Source organism: Salmo salar, chromosome 18 (assembly GCF_965601325.2).
Source record: "Salmo salar chromosome 18, fSalSal1, whole genome shotgun sequence".
Classification (NCBI taxonomy): Eukaryota; Metazoa; Chordata; class Actinopteri; order Salmoniformes; family Salmonidae; genus Salmo; species Salmo salar.
This window is the reverse complement of record NC_138308.1, coordinates 96067232-96086207: the sequence shown is the minus strand read 5'-3', so window position 1 is coordinate 96086207 and position 18976 is coordinate 96067232. Positions and strand designations below refer to the sequence as shown.

The window sequence follows — 18976 nt, the reverse complement described above, 5'->3', positions numbered from 1 at the left end:
AGTACTGACTGGGAAGCGGTGTTTCACTGCGTATTAGTGTACACGAAGGGAGCCAATAACTAGTGGTCTCTCAACACACACACACACACACACACACACACACACACACACACACACACACACACACACACCCCACCAGCCTGTCAAGTCAGATTGTATTGGTCATATACACATGGTCAGCCTGTCAGGGTGGGTATAATTTGTGGAACGGTCCAATAGGAATCTGTTCCAAAAACTTTGTAAATAACAAGGTTGCCAACAAATAACGCAAACAAAGTTGTATAGCGGCGGAATAAGATACCGGGCAGGAAGTGGCCAATGTAATTCCGTTTTATTACTCACCACGTTTATTCAGAAACATGTCTGTCTTCATTCTGGTATCCTCCACCGTCTCTCGTTCGTTGTTTTAGTTATTATTTCCCGTGTGTCGGCATTCGGCAGGTGAACTCTACTGCTCCTCTATTAGGCTCCTCTATTAGGCTCCTCTATTAGGCTCCTCTATCAGGCTCCTCTATCAGGCTCCTCTATCAGGCTCCTCTATCAGGCTCCTCTATTAGGCTCCTCTATTAGGCTCCTCTATCAGGCTCCTCTATCAGGCTCCTCTATCAGGCTCCTCTATTAGGCTCCTCTATTAGGCTCCTCTATTAGGCTCCTCTATCAGGCTCCTCTATTAGGCTCCTCTATCAGGCTCCTCTATCAGGCTCCTCTATCAGGCTCCTCTATTAGGCTCCTCTATTAGGCTCCTCTATCAGGCTCCTCTATCAGGCTCCTCTATCAGGCTCCCCTATATTAGGCTCCTCTATTAGGCTCCTCTATCAGGCTCCTCTATTAGGCTCCTCTATCAGGCTCCTCTATTAGGCTCCTCTATCAGGCTCCTCTATTAGGCTCCTCTATCAGGCTCCTCTATCAGGCTCCTCTATCAGGCTCCTCAATCAGGCTCCTCTATTAGGCTCCTCTATCAGGCTCCTCTATTAGGCTCCTCTATCAGGCTCCTCAATCAGGCTCCTCTATTAGGCTCCTCTATCAGGCTCCTCTATTAGGCTCCTCTATCAGGCTCCTCTATTAGGCTCCTCTATCAGGCTCCTCTATCAGGCTCCTCTATCAGGCTCCTCTATCAGGCTCCTCTATTAGGCTCCTCTATTAGGCTCCTCTATTAGGCTCCTCTATGGTTAACATGTAACTTCACTAATGACTGCCTGCTCCAATATTTTATTAACTAGGTGGCTTGTACATAATTGTTACCGATGATACTGTATATACCAGCCTACTCCAAATACAGAAGCATACATTGTATTTTACCAAGTTTTCTCTGTCTTAATCCTGTTGCCCAAATATAGCAGGTAACGTGTGTCTGTGTCCAAGATGTTGAGTTAAATGTAATATATGCTTTGACCTATTTCAGGTAACCTCAAGATGCTTGACTCACTACAGCTGCTTCTGAAGAACTTTCCAGTCGTTTGTTCTTTACATTCCGACTTTACATTCCGACTTTGCATGTCTGTTTATTGGACATATATATTAGTGAGAAGAGCAACGTATGTAAAGCATCCCATCTGTTTTAAGGTGATTGTGTGTGTGGTGTAGTTCCTCTTGATGTCCACCAGGTGTCAGCACAGTTTCAATAATGTCACACCAGGTTCACAACATGTTTTTATGTTGTGAATACGACATGTGTAGACCTTACAGTGAAATGCTGAATACACCATGTGTAGACCTTACAGTGAAATGCTGAATACAACATGTGTAGACCTTACAGTGAAATGCTGAATACAACATGTGTAGACCTAACAGTGAAATGCTGAATACAACATGTGTAGACCTAACAGTGAAATGCTGACTTACAAGCACTGAACCAACAATTGAGTTTTAAGAAAAATACAGACAAGCACAAAAAAAGGTGAAACAGATCAGGGTGTTACAGTATAACATGTTGAAGCAGCACGACCCAGGTAATGGTGTCCAGGTGTTCCCAGAGCAGTGTCCAAAAGGTTCTTCTCAGAAAGAGAGAGAGAAGAGTAGAGAGAGGGAGGTAGGAAGGGGGGATGTTAGCAGGAAAAGGTTAATGAAATGTGATGAGGATTGTAAATGTGTCTCTTTGTAGTTGTCACAGATCATTTCCTGTCCCAGAGTTTGGTCCAGTGGAAACACAGACAACTATAAAGTACATTCCCTCATGGGAGACCAGGGTTCAAGTCAAATCTTTCTATACTGACTTTCACTGCTATGTCTATATATCACATGAAATTCTGAAGAAAATAAAGTTTAATTCAGTTATGATATAAAGACATTACTGTTGTTAATACATAGTCCAACAGTATGTCAGGTTCTGACTACCATGTAACTGTTACCATGGAGATACTATTATATGTTCTGAATGTAATTCTATCACTGTTACCATAGAGATACTATTATATGTTCTGAATGTAATTCTATCACTGTTACCATGGAGATACTATTATATGTTCTGAATGTAATTCTATCACTGTTACCATAGAGATACTATTATATCTCCGAGTTGGGCATCTCCGGCACGGCCCACGCTTGGATTGCGTCCTACCTGACAGGTCGCTCCTACCAGGTGGCGTGGCGAGAATCTGTCTCCGCACCATGCGCTCTCACCACTGGTGTCCCCCAGGGCTCTGTTCTAGGCCCTCTCCTATTCTCGCTATACACCAAGTCACTTGGCTCTGTCATATCCTCACATGGTCTCTCCTATCATTGCTATGCAGACGACACACAATTAATCTTCTCCTTTCCCCCTTCTGATAACCAGGCGGCGAATCGCATCTCTGCATGTCTGTCAGACATATCAGTGTGGATGACGGATCACCAGCTCAAGCTGAACCTCGGCAAGACGGAGCTGCTCTTCCTCCCGGGGAAGGACTGCCCGTTCCATGATCTCGCCATCACGGTTGACAACTCCCTTGTGTCCTCCTCCCAGAGTGCTAAGAACCTTGGCGTGATCCTGGACAACACCCTGTCGTTCTCCACTAACATCAAGGCGGTGACCCGATCCTGTAGCTTCATGCTCCACAACATTCGCAGAGTACAACCCTTCCTCACACAGGAAGCGGCGCAGGTCCTAATCCAGGCACTTGTCATCTCCCGTCTGGATTACTGCAACTCGCTGTTGGCTGGGCTCCCTGCCTGTGCCATTAAACCCCTACAACTCATCCAGAACGCCGCAGCCCGTCTGGTGTTCAACCTTCCCAAGTTCTCTCACGTCACCCCGCTCCTCCGCTCTCTCCACTGGCTTCCAGTTGAAGCTCGCATCCGCTACAAGACCATGGTGATTGCCTACGGAGCTGTGAAGGGAACGGCACCTCCATACCTTCAGGCTCTGATCAGGCCCTACACCCAAACAAGGGCACTGCGTTCATCCACCACTGGCCTGCTAGCCCCCCTACCTCTGAGGAAGCACAGTTCCCGCTCAGCCCAGTCAAAACTGTTCGCTGCTCTGGCACCCCAATGGTGGAACAAGCTCCCTCACGACGCCAGGACAGCGGAGTCAATCACCACCTTCCGGAGACACCTGAAACCCCACCTCTTTAAGGAATACCTAGGATAGGATAAAGTAATCCTTCTAACCCCCCCCCCCCCCTTAAAATATTTAGATGCACTATTGTAAAGTGGTTGTTCCACTGGATATCATAAAGTGAATGCACCATTTTGTAAGTCGCTCTGGATAAGAGCGTCTGCTAAATGACTTAAATGTAAATGTAAATGTAAATGTAAATATGTTCTGAATGTAATTCTATCACTGTTACCATAGAGATTCTATTATATGTTCTGAATGTAATTCTATCACTGTATGTATCCATCTTCTTCCCAACTGAAGGAATAAAAACTGTAATGATTTAAGTGTTTGAGAGTTTAAAGGTTTGTCTGTATGGTGTTAAATGGAGCCACAGGTAGTGTACACACACTAATCACAAGCCCTGTCAGAGAGAAGTTCAACTAAAATACTTTTAACAATGTATTTTGGTCACATTAGATGTTGAGAGTCTATATACCAGCATTCCCCACACGGGGCCTGGCAGCCCTGGCTCATTATATGAGAGAACGAGAAACTAACAAATACCCACCAACAAACTTTATTCTACAGTTGAATATGTTTTGACATATAACTATTTCAGGTTTGATGATGAATTCTACCTCCAAACGAATGGGACGTTGAAGGGCTCCTAATTTGCTCCAAGCAATGCTAACCTTTATGTGGGTCATTTTTAAAGAACATTTTGTTAACAATGAAAATTAAAATCGTTTTTTAAATAAAAAATCCTGAAGTTGTATCGATATATTAATGACATGTTTTGCATATGGGGAGGAACGGGAGAAGAGCTGTCAGACTTCATGGCATTTCTCAATGACATTGACCCCAATCTGAAATTCACTATTGAATGTGACACCAGACTTGTTCATTACCTCGATATGTGGATTGAGAAATCACATGGTACCCTGTTTACAACTCTGTATAGAAAACAAACAGAAATACTCTATTACAGGGAGACAGATTCCACCCTGAGACAATACTACATTACAGGGAGACAGATTCCACCCTGAGACAATACTACATTACAGAGAGACAGATTCCACCCTGAGACAATACTATATTACAGAGACAGATTCCACCCTGAGACAATACTATATTACAGGGAGACAGATTCCACCCTGAGACAATACTATATTACAGAGACAGATTCCACCCTGAGACAATACTATATTACAGGGAGACAGATTCCACCCTGAGACAATACTATATTACAGAGAGACAGATTCCACCCTGAGACAATACTATATTACAGGGAGACAGATTCCACCCTGAGACAATACTATATTACAGGGAGACAGATTCCACCCTGAGACAATACTATATTACAGGGAGACAGATTCCACCCTGAGACAATACTATATTACAGGGAGACAGATTCCACCCTGAGACAATACTATATTACAGAGAGACAGATTCCACCCTGAGACAATACTATATTACAGAGAGACAGATTCCACCCTGAGACAATACTATGTTACAGAGAGACAGATTCCACCCAGAGACAATACTATATTACAGAGAGACAGATTCCACCCTGAGACAATACTATATTACAGAGAGACAGATTCCACCCTGAGACAATACTATATTACAGAGAGACAGATTCCACCCTGAGACAATACTATATTACAGAGAGACAGATTCCACCCTGAGACAATACTATATTACAGAGAGACAGATTCCACCCTGAGACAATACTATATTACAGGGAGACAGATTCCACCCTGAGACAATACTAGATTACAGGGAGACAGATTTCACCCTGAGACAATACTATATTACAGAGACAGATTCCACCCTGAGACATTACTATATTACAGGGAGACAGATTCCACCCTGAGACAATACTAGATTACAGGGAGACAGATTCCACCCTGAGACAATACTATATTACAGAGACAGATTCCACCCTGAGACAATACTATATTACAGGGAGACAGATTCCACCCTGAGACAATACTATATTACAGGGAGACAGATTCCACCCTGAGACAATACTAGATTACAGGGAGACAGATTTCACCCTGAGACAATACTATATTACAGAGACAGATTCCACCCTGAGACATTACTATATTACAGGGAGACAGATTCCACCCTGAGACATTACTATATTACAGGGAGACAGATTCCACCCTGAGACATTACTATATTACAGAGAGACAGATTCCACCCTGAGACATTACTATATTACAGGGAGACAGATTCCACCCTGAGACAATACTATATTACAGGGAGACAGATTCCACCCTGAGACAATACTATATTACAGGGAGACAGATTCCACCCTGAGACATTACTATATTACAGGGAGACAGATTCCACCCTGAGACATTACTATATTACAGGGAGACAGATTCCACCCTGAGACAATACTATATTACAGAGAGACAGATTCCATCCTGAGACATTACTATATTACAGGGAGACAGATTCCACCCTGAGACAATACTATATTACAGGGAGACAGATTCCACCCTGAGACATTAAAAAGAGGACTTCCAAGAAGCCAGTTTTTCAGACTGCGTGGTATATGCCACTCCAAAGAGGACTCTGTAGAAAAACCAGCGGAGACGCAATAGGTTTCTAAGGTAAATCTACTCTCCACAATGTGTGGATGAAGCTCTTAATGTGGCATTAGGGAAAACACGAGATGAACTGATACAAAAAGAGCCACTAGAGCTAAAGAACTCTGTAATGTTCACCACCACATAGACTTTGAACTCACACAAAGTGGGAGATGCTGTCAAGAACCATCGTCATGTTTTATCATCGGACCCAGCTCTGCCAGCTGAATTTAACAACCCACCACTTATTGTATATCAAGTCAAATCAAATGTATTTGTCACATACACTTGGTTAGCAGATGTTAATGCGAGTGTAGCGAAATGCTTGTGCTTCTAGTTCCGACCATGCAGTAATATCTAACAAGTAATATAACCTAACAAATTCACAACTACCTTATACACACAAGTGTAAAGGAATTAATACAAATATGTACATAAAAATATATAAACGAGTACTGGCCGAGCGGCATAGGCAAGATGCAGTAGATGGTATAGAGTACAGTATATACATATGAGATGAGTAATGTAGGGTATGAAAACATATAAAGCAGCATTGTTTAAGGTGGCTAGTGATACATTTAATACATCAATTTTTCCATTATTAAAGTGGCATTGTATATAGGAGAGGTCGCAATTTACGTGACAAATTGGTCCATGCCAAACTGCCAGCCACAAAAGAAAACGAGCCAGGCTCTTTACACCCTCTTCTGAATGGTAGCTATAAATGCAGATGCTAAGCTCAGTACAACAATATGATGAAGTGTGAATGTTTCTGTCACCCACATACAGGAAAACGGGTCCAAATAAATGACATCATTACCTGGTCCACCACCCATGTTATCTACATTATTACATGTCCATGTGAGCTGTGTTATGTAGGTAAAACCTCTCGTTATCTCAGAGAATTAGTGAACATAAAAGTTAAATCAGGAGTAAAGACAGGGATTATCCAGTCGCAGTACATTGTAATGACCTAAAACATGACATTTCTACCTTTAGGTTGTGAGAAATAGAGAAAGTCAAGATATCAGACAGGGGAGGTGATATAACACTGAGCTAATGAGAATGTTTTGGGATTTTCACCCTCCAGACATTATTCCCTAAAGGTCTTAATGATGAAATGTCCATGCATGTTATGTTGTAAATGTGAACATGAATTAATGCCTCCACTTCAGACTACTCTGACGTTTTTTCTTGAACGGAACCCAATGATTTATGAAAACTTACTTGATGTCCTCATTGTGGGTTTACAGACGTGTTCAGGGCCAGCCCTCCCAGTAGGCCGTCGCCTGTGGCAGCACTTGAATTTGAGGTGATATTTTGACAATTGTCTGCCGCCCTCCGGTGCCCCTGTTCGGTCACTACACCGCCCGCTGCGCCCCAGCCACCAGCTCATAGTGTTGCTACAGTCCCTCCCCCACGAATATTAAAAAAAAAACAATGAGAAAAGAGGCACAATCTCTAAACCAAAGAAATATCTCTGGTGAAATGTATCAGTGTGCAGCAACGTCCATCAGCCGGTGGGGAGAATTACAAGCCTACCAGGACAGGCCATTCATTCACCGAGAACGACGAGCCCCCGTTAGCTGATTCTAGCAGCGAAGAGGACAAACCGGAGGAGTCCGAGCCATGCACTTCCACCGATGATGACAGCTCTCTGGCTGGACAAGAACAGGTGGTCGCACCAGGCCCAGCTACACCTCCAAACAATGCCGGAGAAGACCCTACTATCTTGGACCCAGACTCAGATTCGTCGCTCCCCGTCCCCGGTGACAGTGGTGCTGCTGCTGCTAAATCCGACTCCCAGACAAAAATCATAGAAGATCCCGGTGAGTTGCCAAAATATATGAATGGATCTTTACGGGATATGTTAGAACAGGCTGGGCCACATCAGGATAAGGAGGGGAATTTACCAAGAGATGAGGGGCAACGACAGTTTTCGGTGGCCAACTACAATAGGAGGATGGTGAACGGGGAGAGAGTGGAGAGACCAAGGCTTGTCTATTCCAAGAAAAACGATGCAGCCTTCTGTTTTTGCTGCAAACTTTTTTCACAAGAGTGTAAATCTGCGCTGGTCAGGGATGGAACCAGGGACTGGAGGAATCAGTGTCTCCTCCTCAGCCTCTCATGAGAAGTCGCATGACCACCCAGATAGTTTCCAGAGGTGGAAGGAGCTGGAGATCAGGCTGGTGTCCAAGCAAACTCACATGATTTGATTTCAGGACCATGGACAGCTACCGAGAGAAAACATCGCTGACTGCAATGCAGCACCACAGCAGAGGAAAGAGGCCACTCTACACAATAAATACATGCTGATGTTGGACCATCACATTCGATATGGAAATAAACATCATTCATTAAGGCTGGGTCATTGACAGAAAGATTATTTTACACTGCTACAGCGAAACGAGGCCCGCCATGCATTTATGAAAGCGCTTGTTTCCAAAGCTCAAATTATCTGTATTTTACAGTTCTACAGGAATATTACAATATATGTTCAATATGTTATATAAAAGTGTTATTTTTATTGTAATTGTAACATTTATGGGGTCGTTCCATGTGTGATAACAGGTGGGATATTATTAATCAGAAACCCGTTTTCCTACTGTAGGTAGTAGGTTGCATAGTGACAGCAACATTGTAACTCTCCGATGCAGCGGTTCAAGTTAAATTCCCTTCTGCCTGGTAAGGAACCTCCTATATGTACACGCGTCCACACAACATGTTAACGGTCATAAACACACAATCACACAGATAATTGGAGCTTATTTCTTCATCCTCCAATAAATAAGTGGTGAGATTCGCTGTTTGACGGACACAATTATCCTCCATAGATGTCGGTATAGACATATACTCCAATACTGTCGCATGTTCTGATTAAATACCTCCGTGTCTGGGAAGGGCTTGGTGTGTTTGGTTCTGATTAAATACCTCCGTGTCTGGGAAGGGCTTGGTGTGTTTGGTACTGATTAAATACCTCCGTGTCTGGGAAGGGCTTGGTGTGTTTGGTTCTGATTAAATACCTCCGTGTCTGGGAAGGGCTTGGTGTGTTTGGTTCTGATTAAATACCTCCGTGTCTGGGAAGGGCTTGGTGTGTTTGGTTCTGATTAAATACCTCCGTGTCTGGGAAGGGCTTGGTGTGTTTGGTTCTGATTAAATACCTCCGTGTCTGGGAAGGGCTTGGTGTGTTTGGTACTGATTAAATACCTCCGTGTCTGGGAAGGGCTTGGTGTGTTTGGTTCTGATTAAATACCTCCGTGTCTGGGAAGGGCTTGGTGTGCTTGGTTCTGATTAAATACCTCCGTGTCTGGGAAGGGCTTGGTGTGTTGGACTAAAACCAGGGCTCCAATTGACTGAGGGTATCACGTGTCCTTTGTTAAAGAAAATAGCAAAAATGATATCTATTGTTTGCTTTACATTTGTGAATAAATAAAACGTATCCAGATTATATCCAGCGGTCTATAACAATGCTTAACTCTGTGACGTCTTATGGTAGAAACAACCTCTAAAATGCCGAGAAAGACGGGACTCCGATGCATATGGAGATAAACTGATTCCTCTCTATGACAATCTGAAGCTGAGCTGCAGCCTATATTATTCTTAGAGGTACAAAAAAATGGACTTTGCTATTCTGTCCCTATTAATTGAGCTTTTCTCTTTCTGAAAGAGAAGATTTTTGTTTAAACCCAGGCAGCTTTTAATAAGGAAGCACTTCTGTTGTTGGGTTTTACAACGGACTGCACTACATAGGGAATAATGGTCAAATAGGCCCTGGTCTAAAGTAGTGCACTTCATAGTGCACTACTTTAGTGACTTCTCGTCAGTATGACGAGAAGCCAGCAGTTGAAGCTTACAGTTTTCTGCGACAGTAGAGCCTCTGTCTGGGTGGAAAGTTCACTTTTGAAAGTGCCATGCTTAGATTCATCAGGATGTCTAAGATGTCATTATTTTTCTCTCGTCTAGGATGGCAGAGGACATTGGTGATTTTATCAATGTAATCAGATATACCAGGCTATGTTATTGACATTGAACTGATTATATAGCCTACTAACCAGTTGTGTTAAATGGTGTTTCATTTGTAGCAGAGGACTATTAATTGGGCTGCTATTATGTTCTGTTCCTCCGACGTTTAGCTGAGAAAAAATGGACCCAAACACATTGGGGGGCAGAACGTCCAGGTCCGGTCCTGGAAGTGTTTAACACGTTTTATGTACACACTTTATTAGAATACTTATGAAAAACACATTGTTATATTTGGTAACACATGTTTATTTCCCCTCGACTCCAACCCCATTCGATGTAATGTCTACATAAGGGTCCAAACGACAAAACACTCACACAGCTCTGAGGAAGGCCTTGAGGCCGATACGGACAGCTGAATAAAGAGCAGTGATACTAGCAAGAGCAGTGGGCTGGTTTCTCCTTTTTTATCAGTTTAACAACGTATAAAATACAACATTATTCAGAATATCAGATAACAGGACTTATTATCCAGCTGTGTATTGTTAGGTAGCTCTGGTCCAGGGTGTTATATCCATCAAGACGGTTCAGCACCCTCAAGATGCACGTCACACCCTGGTCCAGAGCTATTCATTAGGACCTAGTGCAACAACATATTCCAGTTAGCTACGTCCCTACTGGCCACCTATTCCCTTTATAGTGCACTACAATAGGGTACCATTTGGGAAGGAAATAAGTTCGTAATTATAACAAAGAACCACTGGGGGGCGACAGACAACAGTAGACAACTCTGTACAATAGAACATAAATACATAAATTACATTATAATGCCAATCACTGCAGAAAGTGTGTGTGTGTATGTGTGTGTGTGTGTGTGTGTGTGTGTGTGTGTGTGTGTGTGTGTGTGTGTGTGTGTGTGTGTCAGTATGACTCCAGTTACAATGAAAATCACTTTGTTCAACAGACCTGGAGATATTTATTGGTTATTGATGGATCAGCAAAGTGATTGGTGATTGATTGGTAACATGGTGAGTACAGGGTTCTCCATGTTTTCTCCCAGGTCAGTAATGTATTGCTTTGTCCCAAATGGAACCCTATTCCCTATGTAGTGCGCTACTTTAGACCAGGGCCTATATGAAATTAAAACTAAATAGAACGTTCAGTACATTAAAACTAAATAGAACGTTCAGTACATAAAAACTAAATAGAACGTTCAGTACATTAAAACTAAATAGAACGTTCAGTACATTAAAACTAAATAGAACGTTCAGTACATTAAAACTAAATAGAACGTTCAGTACATTAAAAGTAAATAGAACGTTCAGTATATTAAAACTAAATAGAACGTTCAGTATATTAAAACGTAGTGGAGCGTTCAGTTGAATAGAAATGGTGCTGTACTGAACAACCAGCTGAAGAAATGGGGAGCGGTTGGGTTGTGGGTTCAAGATGCATCGTTGCCCTTAAAACACGTCACTCAATGCTTTAATCCACACCCGGCAGACCCACTGAACGGAACAAAGCTGAGAAAAGATTAGGGACCTGCTTTGTTTACTGTACAAGACTCATATTGTCTAACAATGATCACATTTTCAATCCCTGTTCAACCTCACTTGAACCAGGAAATACACATTTTAATATTCCCCTTACCAAACCAAACCCTAACCAAATCAGCTACTCGGTTATATTCTCTAAGAATCAATGGGTACATATCAATCATTTAAGATTGCCCCTTTAACAAGAGAAATAGACTTATAAATAATATACAGAGTGAATCTACTAAAGCAGGTCAGGTCAGTAGTCTACTAAAGCAGGTCAGGTCAGTAGTCTACTAAAGCAGGTCAGTAGTCTACTAAAGCAGGTCAGGTCAGTAGTCTACTAAAGCAGGTCAGGTCAGTAGTCTACTAAAGCAGGTCAGGTCAGTAGTCTACTAAAGCAGGTCAGGTCAGTAGTCTACTAAAGCAGGTCAGTAGTCTACTAAAGCAGGTCAGTACAGTAGTCTACTAAAGCAGGTCAGTAGTCTACTAAAGCAGGTCAGGTCAGTAGTCTACTAAAGCAGGTCAGTAGTCTACTAAAGCAGGTCAGGTCAGTAGTCTAATAAAGCAGGTCAGGTCAGTAGTCTAATAAAGCAGGTCAGGTCAGTAGTCTACTAAAGCAGGTCAGGTCAGTAGTCTACTAAAGCAGGTCAGGTCAGTAGTCTACTAAAGCAGGTCAGGTCAGTAGTCTACTAAAGCAGGTCAGGTCAGTAGTCTACTAAAGCAGGTCAGTAGTCTACTAAAGCAGGTCAGGTCAGTAGTCTACTAAAGCAGGTCAGTAGTCTACTAAAGCTGGTCAGTACAGTAGTCTACTAAAGCAGGTCAGGTCAGTAGTCTACTAAAGCAGGTCAGTAGTCTACTAAAGCAGGTCAGGTCAGTAGTCTACTAAAGCAGGTCAGGTCAGTAGTCTACTAAAGCAGGTCAGGTCAGTAGTCTACTAAAGCAGGTCAGGTCAGTAGTCTACTAAAGCAGGTCAGTAGTCTACTAAAGCAGGTCAGTACAGTAGTCTACTAAAGCAGGTCAGTAGTCTACTAAAGCAGGTCAGGTCAGTAGTCTACTAAAGCAGGTCAGTAGTCTACTAAAGCAGGTCAGGTCAGTAGTCTAATAAAGCAGGTCAGGTCAGTAGTCTAATAAAGCAGGTCAGGTCAGTAGTCTACTAAAGCAGGTCAGGTCAGTAGTCTACTAAAGCAGGTCAGGTCAGTAGTCTACTAAAGCAGGTCAGGTCAGTAGTCTACTAAAGCAGGTCAGGTCAGTAGTCTACTAAAGCAGGTCAGTAGTCTACTAAAGCAGGTCAGGTCAGTAGTCTACTAAAGCAGGTCAGTAGTCTACTAAAGCTGGTCAGTACAGTAGTCTACTAAAGCAGGTCAGGTCAGTAGTCTACTAAAGCAGGTCAGGTCAGTAGTATACTAAAGCAGGTCAGTAGTCTGCTAAAGCAGGTCAGGTCAGTAGTCTACTAAAGCAGGTCAGGTCAGTAGTCTACTAAAGCAGGTCAGGTCAGTAGTCTACTACAGCAGGTCAGGTCAGTAGTCTACTACAGCAGGTCAGGTCAGTAGTCTACTAACGCAGGTCAGGTCAGTAGTCTACTAAAGCAGGTCAGGTCAGTAGTCTACTAAAGCAGGTCAGGTCAGTAGTCTACTAAAGCAGGTCAGGTCAGTAGTCTCCTGTGCTGATAGTTCAGAAAGTATTGTCATTAAAAGTGATTGCTGATCACAGCGTGAAACTCAGGTCAGACTAAACCAGGTCCATTATTACCTGCTTGACCTGATGATGTCACAGGTTCCTGATGGTTATGTCACTACATCATCATCACCAGCACAGAAACTAATACAACAGGTAGGTAATAACCTTTGACCCCAACAGAGGAATAGACACAGTCATTATAATAGACACTATGATCATGTACATCCCCATCCTTGAGGAGAAGCTCTCTCAGAATATCACCTTTTGGACACTGATCTGGGAACACCTGGACATCACCACCACCACCATAATGCCTGTCCAGCATGTCATACAGTTCTGCCAAGGTATTTGAGGGCAATGTTTTATTGTCCTCCTTTTGGTTCTCACCCCAGTGTGCTTGGGCCACCCACTGTTTCAGGTTGTTGTTGTAACAGCAGTAGGCTGTCCACATGAGATCTGGGATGTTCACTCGGTTCTTCAGTGTGTTGTTGTTACTGGGAACTGCTCCAGTCACCACATAGGCTTTTATCTGGTCGTTAGCATCCTTACAGTTAAGCTTAAGAGTCGTTTGGACTTTGCACTCCATTTTCTTCCACCTGCCATTGTTGAAGGACACCACCTGGGGAACGATGTTGGTCAGGGTAAAGGTGGACTTCTGAGTATCAAGGTCATGAGCATGTGAACATGGGAAGAGGTGACCTCTGTTCACCCCTTTAATTGGTATTGAGTTCTTATAGTCGTTGTCCCCAGCCTGCTTTTGATATTCAATCTCTTTACTATCCTTCTGCATTTCAGGGCTGTTGTTTTCCCCGTTGAGCTGCAGGAAACAACAGTCATACATTCATTCACATTTTTCTGTACAATAAACCCTCCTTTCTATACAATAAACCCTCTTTTCTGTACAATAAACCCTCTTCTGGGGGTGTTCACAATCAAGACAAATCAAGTCTCTATACCCTCCATAGTGGTAGTTCTATATTCTGTAACATAACTGTCTGTGATTTATAGCAGTAAACAAATACAAATGTTATGTTATATGAGAAAACATTAGTCCTACCTGGGGCTCAATCATCCAGGGTTGATCTGGTCTGGGGTCTGTAGGAGGACCAGTGAAGGTGTAGGCTGAGAACACAGGGATCCTGTTGGTCGTGTCGTAGAGAGTTGCAAACCTGTAGATGTTGTTGAACAACTGGCAAATCGGCTTGTAGCGGTTCTGGTTCTGGACCGTCCCATCAACCAAAATACCCGTCAGATTTGGAGTTGTCCCCTCTAGGAAGAAATTCTGGCACTGTGGAACATCACTGAACTTCTCCACTACATGAGAGAGAGCAGGAGGAAGGAGAGAGAGAAGGAGGAGAGTAGAGAGATGATTCAATACCCCCATCATCACCTGAAGACTGTACATCACAGAGACAAAGATGAAGTTACAGAGACCAGTTGGTAGACTGGAGACTGTTGAGCTGAGTCAGGACAGACTGCTTTAAATAGTTATTACAGAGACCAGTTGGTAGACTGGAGACTGTTGAGCTGAGTCAGGACAGACTGCTTTAAATAGTTATTACAGAGACCAGTTGGTAGACTGGAGACTGTTGAGCTGAGTCAGGACTGGCTGCTTTAAATAGGTTTTCAGAGACTCCTCCTTCATGTGAGACAGAAAGGGTTGATTTGCATAAACTCTTCTGTATGTTTCCATGGAAACTGCTGTAACAAATAACATGTGACTCACCTCCTGCCCAGTCGTGGCCAAAAGATTTGAGAATGACACAAATTTAAATTTTTCACAAAGTCTGCTGCCTCAGTGTCTTTAGATATTTTTGTCAGATGTTACTATGGAATACTTGGGTGAGCAGGCAACTGTCGGGGGAAGGAGAGGGGGGACATTAAAGATAAACTAAAATTCCTTATAAACTGTGTTGTTTGATTTTGAAATTCTAAAACCTATGTTAAAAACACTATTTTAAGAAAAATCAAGGAGGGGGGCAGGGGGTTGGGGAAATTACTTTTACAATGACAGAGTTAGGGCCAATTTTTAATTCCTCAAACACGTCTGTGATGGTTCTTGTTAAAAGGACTGATCACCACACAGTCCCAGGAAGTAGACCTACAGTAGGTTTACATTTGATTTGTCACACCAGATCCAGGAAGTAGACCTACATTAGGTTTACATTTGATTTGTCACACCAGTTCCAGGAAGTAGACCTACAGTAGGTTTACATTTGATTTGTCGCACCAGTTCCAGGAAGTAGACCTACAGTAGGTTTACATTTGATTTGTCGCACCAGTTCCAGGAAGTAGACCTACTGTAGGTTTACATTTAATTTGTCACACCAGTTCCAGTTCATATTCGCTTTCCCTAAAAATTGTATTTCCTGACAACAATATTTCAAAGTTCACCCAGTATAACCAGCTCACCCAGAGATGCAACCTCTCTTATCATTACTCAGTGCCTGGGCTTACCTCCACTGCACATTATGCCCTGAATCTATTCTACCACGCCCAGAAATCTGCTCCTTTTTTTATTCTCTGTCCCCAATGCACTAGACGGCCAGTTTTGATAGCCTTTAGCCGTACCCTTATGTTCCTCGGGTGATGTGGAGGTAAACCCAGGACCTGCATGTCCCCAGGCACTCTCATTTGTTGACTTCTGTAATCGAAAAAGCCTTGGTTTCATGCATGTTAACATCAGAAGCCTCCTCCCTAAGTTTGTTTTACTCACTGCTTTAGCACACTCCACCAAGCCTGATGTCCTTGCCGTGTCTGAATCCTGGCTTAGGAAGGCCACCAAAAATTCTGAGATTTCCATCCCCAACTACAACATTTTCCATCAAGATAGAACTGCCAAAGGGGGAGGAGTTGCAATCTACTGCAGAGATAGCCTGCAAAGGTCTGTCATACTTTCCAGGTCTATGCCCAAACAGTTTGATCTTATAATTTTAAAAATGAATCTCTCCAGAAATAAGTCACTCGCTGTTGCCACCTGTTATAGACCCCCCTCAGCTCCCAGCTGTGCCCTGGACACCATATGTGAATTGATTTCCCCCATCTATCTTCAGAGTTCGTTCTGTTAGGTGACCTAAACTGGGATATGCTTAACACCCCGGCAGTCCTACAATCTAAGCTTGATGCCCTCAATCTCACACAAATCATCAAGGAACCCACAAGGTACAACCCTAAACCTGTAAACATGGGCACCCTCATAGATATTATCCTGACCAACTTGCCCTCCAAATACACCTCTGCTGTTTTCAGTCAGGATCTCAGCGATCACTGCCTCATTGCCTGCATCCGCTATGGGTCCGCGGTCAAACGACCACCCCTCATCACTATCAAATGCTCCCTAAAGCACTTCTGCGAGCAGGCCTTTCTAATCAACCTGGCCCGGGTATCCTGGAAGGATATTGACCTCATCCTGTCAGTTGAGGATGCCTGGACGTTCTTTAAAAGTAATTTCCTCACCATCTTAAATAAGCATGCCCCTTTCAAAAAATGTAGAACTAAGAACAGATATTGCCCTTGGTTCACTCCAGACCTGACTGGCCTCGACCAGCACAAAAACATCCAGTGACGGACTGCACTAGCATCAAATAGTCCCTGCGATATGCAACTGTTCATGGAAGTCAGGAACCAATACACGCAGTCAGTCAGGAAAGCAAAGACTAGCTTTTTCAAACAGAAATTTGCATCCTGTAGCTCTAACTCCAAAAAATGTTGTGACACTGTAAAGTCCATGGAGAATAAGAGCACCTCCTCCCAGCTGCCCACTGCACTGAGGCTAGGTAACATTGTCACCACCTATAAATCCACTATAATTGAGAATTTCAAGAAGCATTTCTCTACGGCTGGCCATGCCTTCCTCCTGGCTACCCAAACCCCAGCCAACAGCTCCGCACCCCCCGCAGCTACTTGCCCAAGCCTCCCCAGCTTCTCTTTCACCCAAATCCAGATAGCAGATGTTCTGAAAGAGCTGCAAAACCTGGACCCGTACAAATCAGCTGGGCTAGACAATCTGGACCCTCTCTTTCTAAAATTATCCGCCGCCATTGTTGCAACCCCTATTACCAGTCTGTTCAACCTCTCTTTCGTATCGTCCGAGATCCCTAAAGATTGGAAAGCTGCCGCAGTCATCCCCTTGTTCAAAGGGGTTGACACTCTAGACCCAAACTGTTATCGACCTATATCCATCCTGCCCTGCCTCTCTAAAGTCTTCGAAAGCCAAGTTAATAAACAGATCACTGACCATTTCGAATCCCACCGTACCTTCTCCACTGTGCAATCCGGTTTCTGAGCTGGTCACGGGTGCACCTCAGCCACACTCAAGGTACTAAACGATATCATAACCGCCATAGATAAAAGACAGTACTGTGCAGCCGTCTTCATCGAGCTGACCAAGGCTTTTGACTCTGTCAATCACCGTACTCTCATCGGCAGACTCAACAGCCTTGGTTTCTCAAATGACTGCCTCGCCTGGTTCACCAACTACTTCTCAGACAGAGTTCACTGTGTCAAATCGGAGGGCCTGTTGTCCGGACCTCTGGCAGTCTCTATGGGGGTACCACAGGGTTCAATTCTCGGGCCGACTCTTTTCTCTGTATATATCAATGATGTCGCTCTTGCTGCGGGCGATTCCCTGATCCACCTCTACGCAGACGACACCATTCTGTATACTTCTGGCCCTTCCTTGGACACTGTGCTAACTAACCTCCAAACGAGCTTCAATGCCATACAACACTCCTTCCGTGGCCTCCAACTGCTTTTAAACACTAGTAAAACCAAATGCATGCTTTTCAACCAAACTAGCTTCAATACCATACAACACAGTGTTGCCTTGAATCAAATCAAATCACATTTTATTTGTAGCGAAATGCTTGGGCTTCTAGTTCCAACAATGCAGTAATATCCAACGAGTAATCTAACCTAACAATTTCACAACAATTACCTTATACACACAAGTGTAAAGGAATGAATAAGAATATGTACATTAAAAAAATTATATATATGTATGATGGTATAGAACGGCATAGGCAAGATGCAGTGGATAGTATAGAGTACAGTATAAACACATGAGATGAGTAATGTAGGATATGTAAACATATAAAAGTGGAATTGTTTAAAGTGGCTAGTGATACATTACATCAAGATGGCAAAGATGCAGTAGATGCTATAGAGTACAGTATATACATATGAGATGAGTAATGTAGGGTATGTAAACATTATATGAAGTGGCATTGTTTAAAGTGGCTAGTGATACATTTATTACATCAATTTTTCCATTATTAAAGTGGCTGGAGTTGAGTCAGTATGTTGGCCGCCGCCAATCAATGTTAGTGATGGCTGTTTAACAGTCTGATGGCCTTCAGATAGAAGCTGTTTTTCAGTCTCTCGGTCCCCGCTTTGATGTACCTGTACTGACCTCTCCTGCTGGATGATAGCGGGGTGAACAGACAGTGGCTCGGGTGGATTTCCTTGATGATCTTTTTGGCCTTCCTGTGACATCGGGTGGTGTAGGTGTCCTGGAGGGCAGGTAGTTTGCCCCCGGTGATGCGTTGTGCAGACCTCACTACCCTCTGGAGAGCCTTACGGTTATGGGCGGAGCAGTTGCCGTACCAGGCGGTGATACAGCCCAACAGGGTGCTCTCGATTGTGCATCTGTAAAAATTTGTGAGTGTTTTTGGTGACAAGAC

General features: G+C 43.3%; 1 protein-coding gene across 1 annotated transcript; it reads right to left on the bottom strand.

The window, feature by feature from the left end:
- Nucleotides 1-10365: 10365 nt before the first annotated feature.
- Nucleotides 10366-14911, bottom strand: LOC106574108 (endonuclease domain-containing 1 protein-like). The gene is made up of 2 exons (XM_014149696.3): nt 14353-14911; nt 10366-14112 (listed from the first exon to the last, which is right to left on the bottom strand). The coding sequence occupies exons 1-2, from the start codon at nt 14698-14700 to the stop codon at nt 13411-13413; spliced, it is 1050 nt and encodes a 349-aa protein (XP_014005171.3). The 5' UTR covers nt 14701-14911; the 3' UTR covers nt 10366-13410.
- Nucleotides 14912-18976: the final 4065 nt, after the last annotated feature.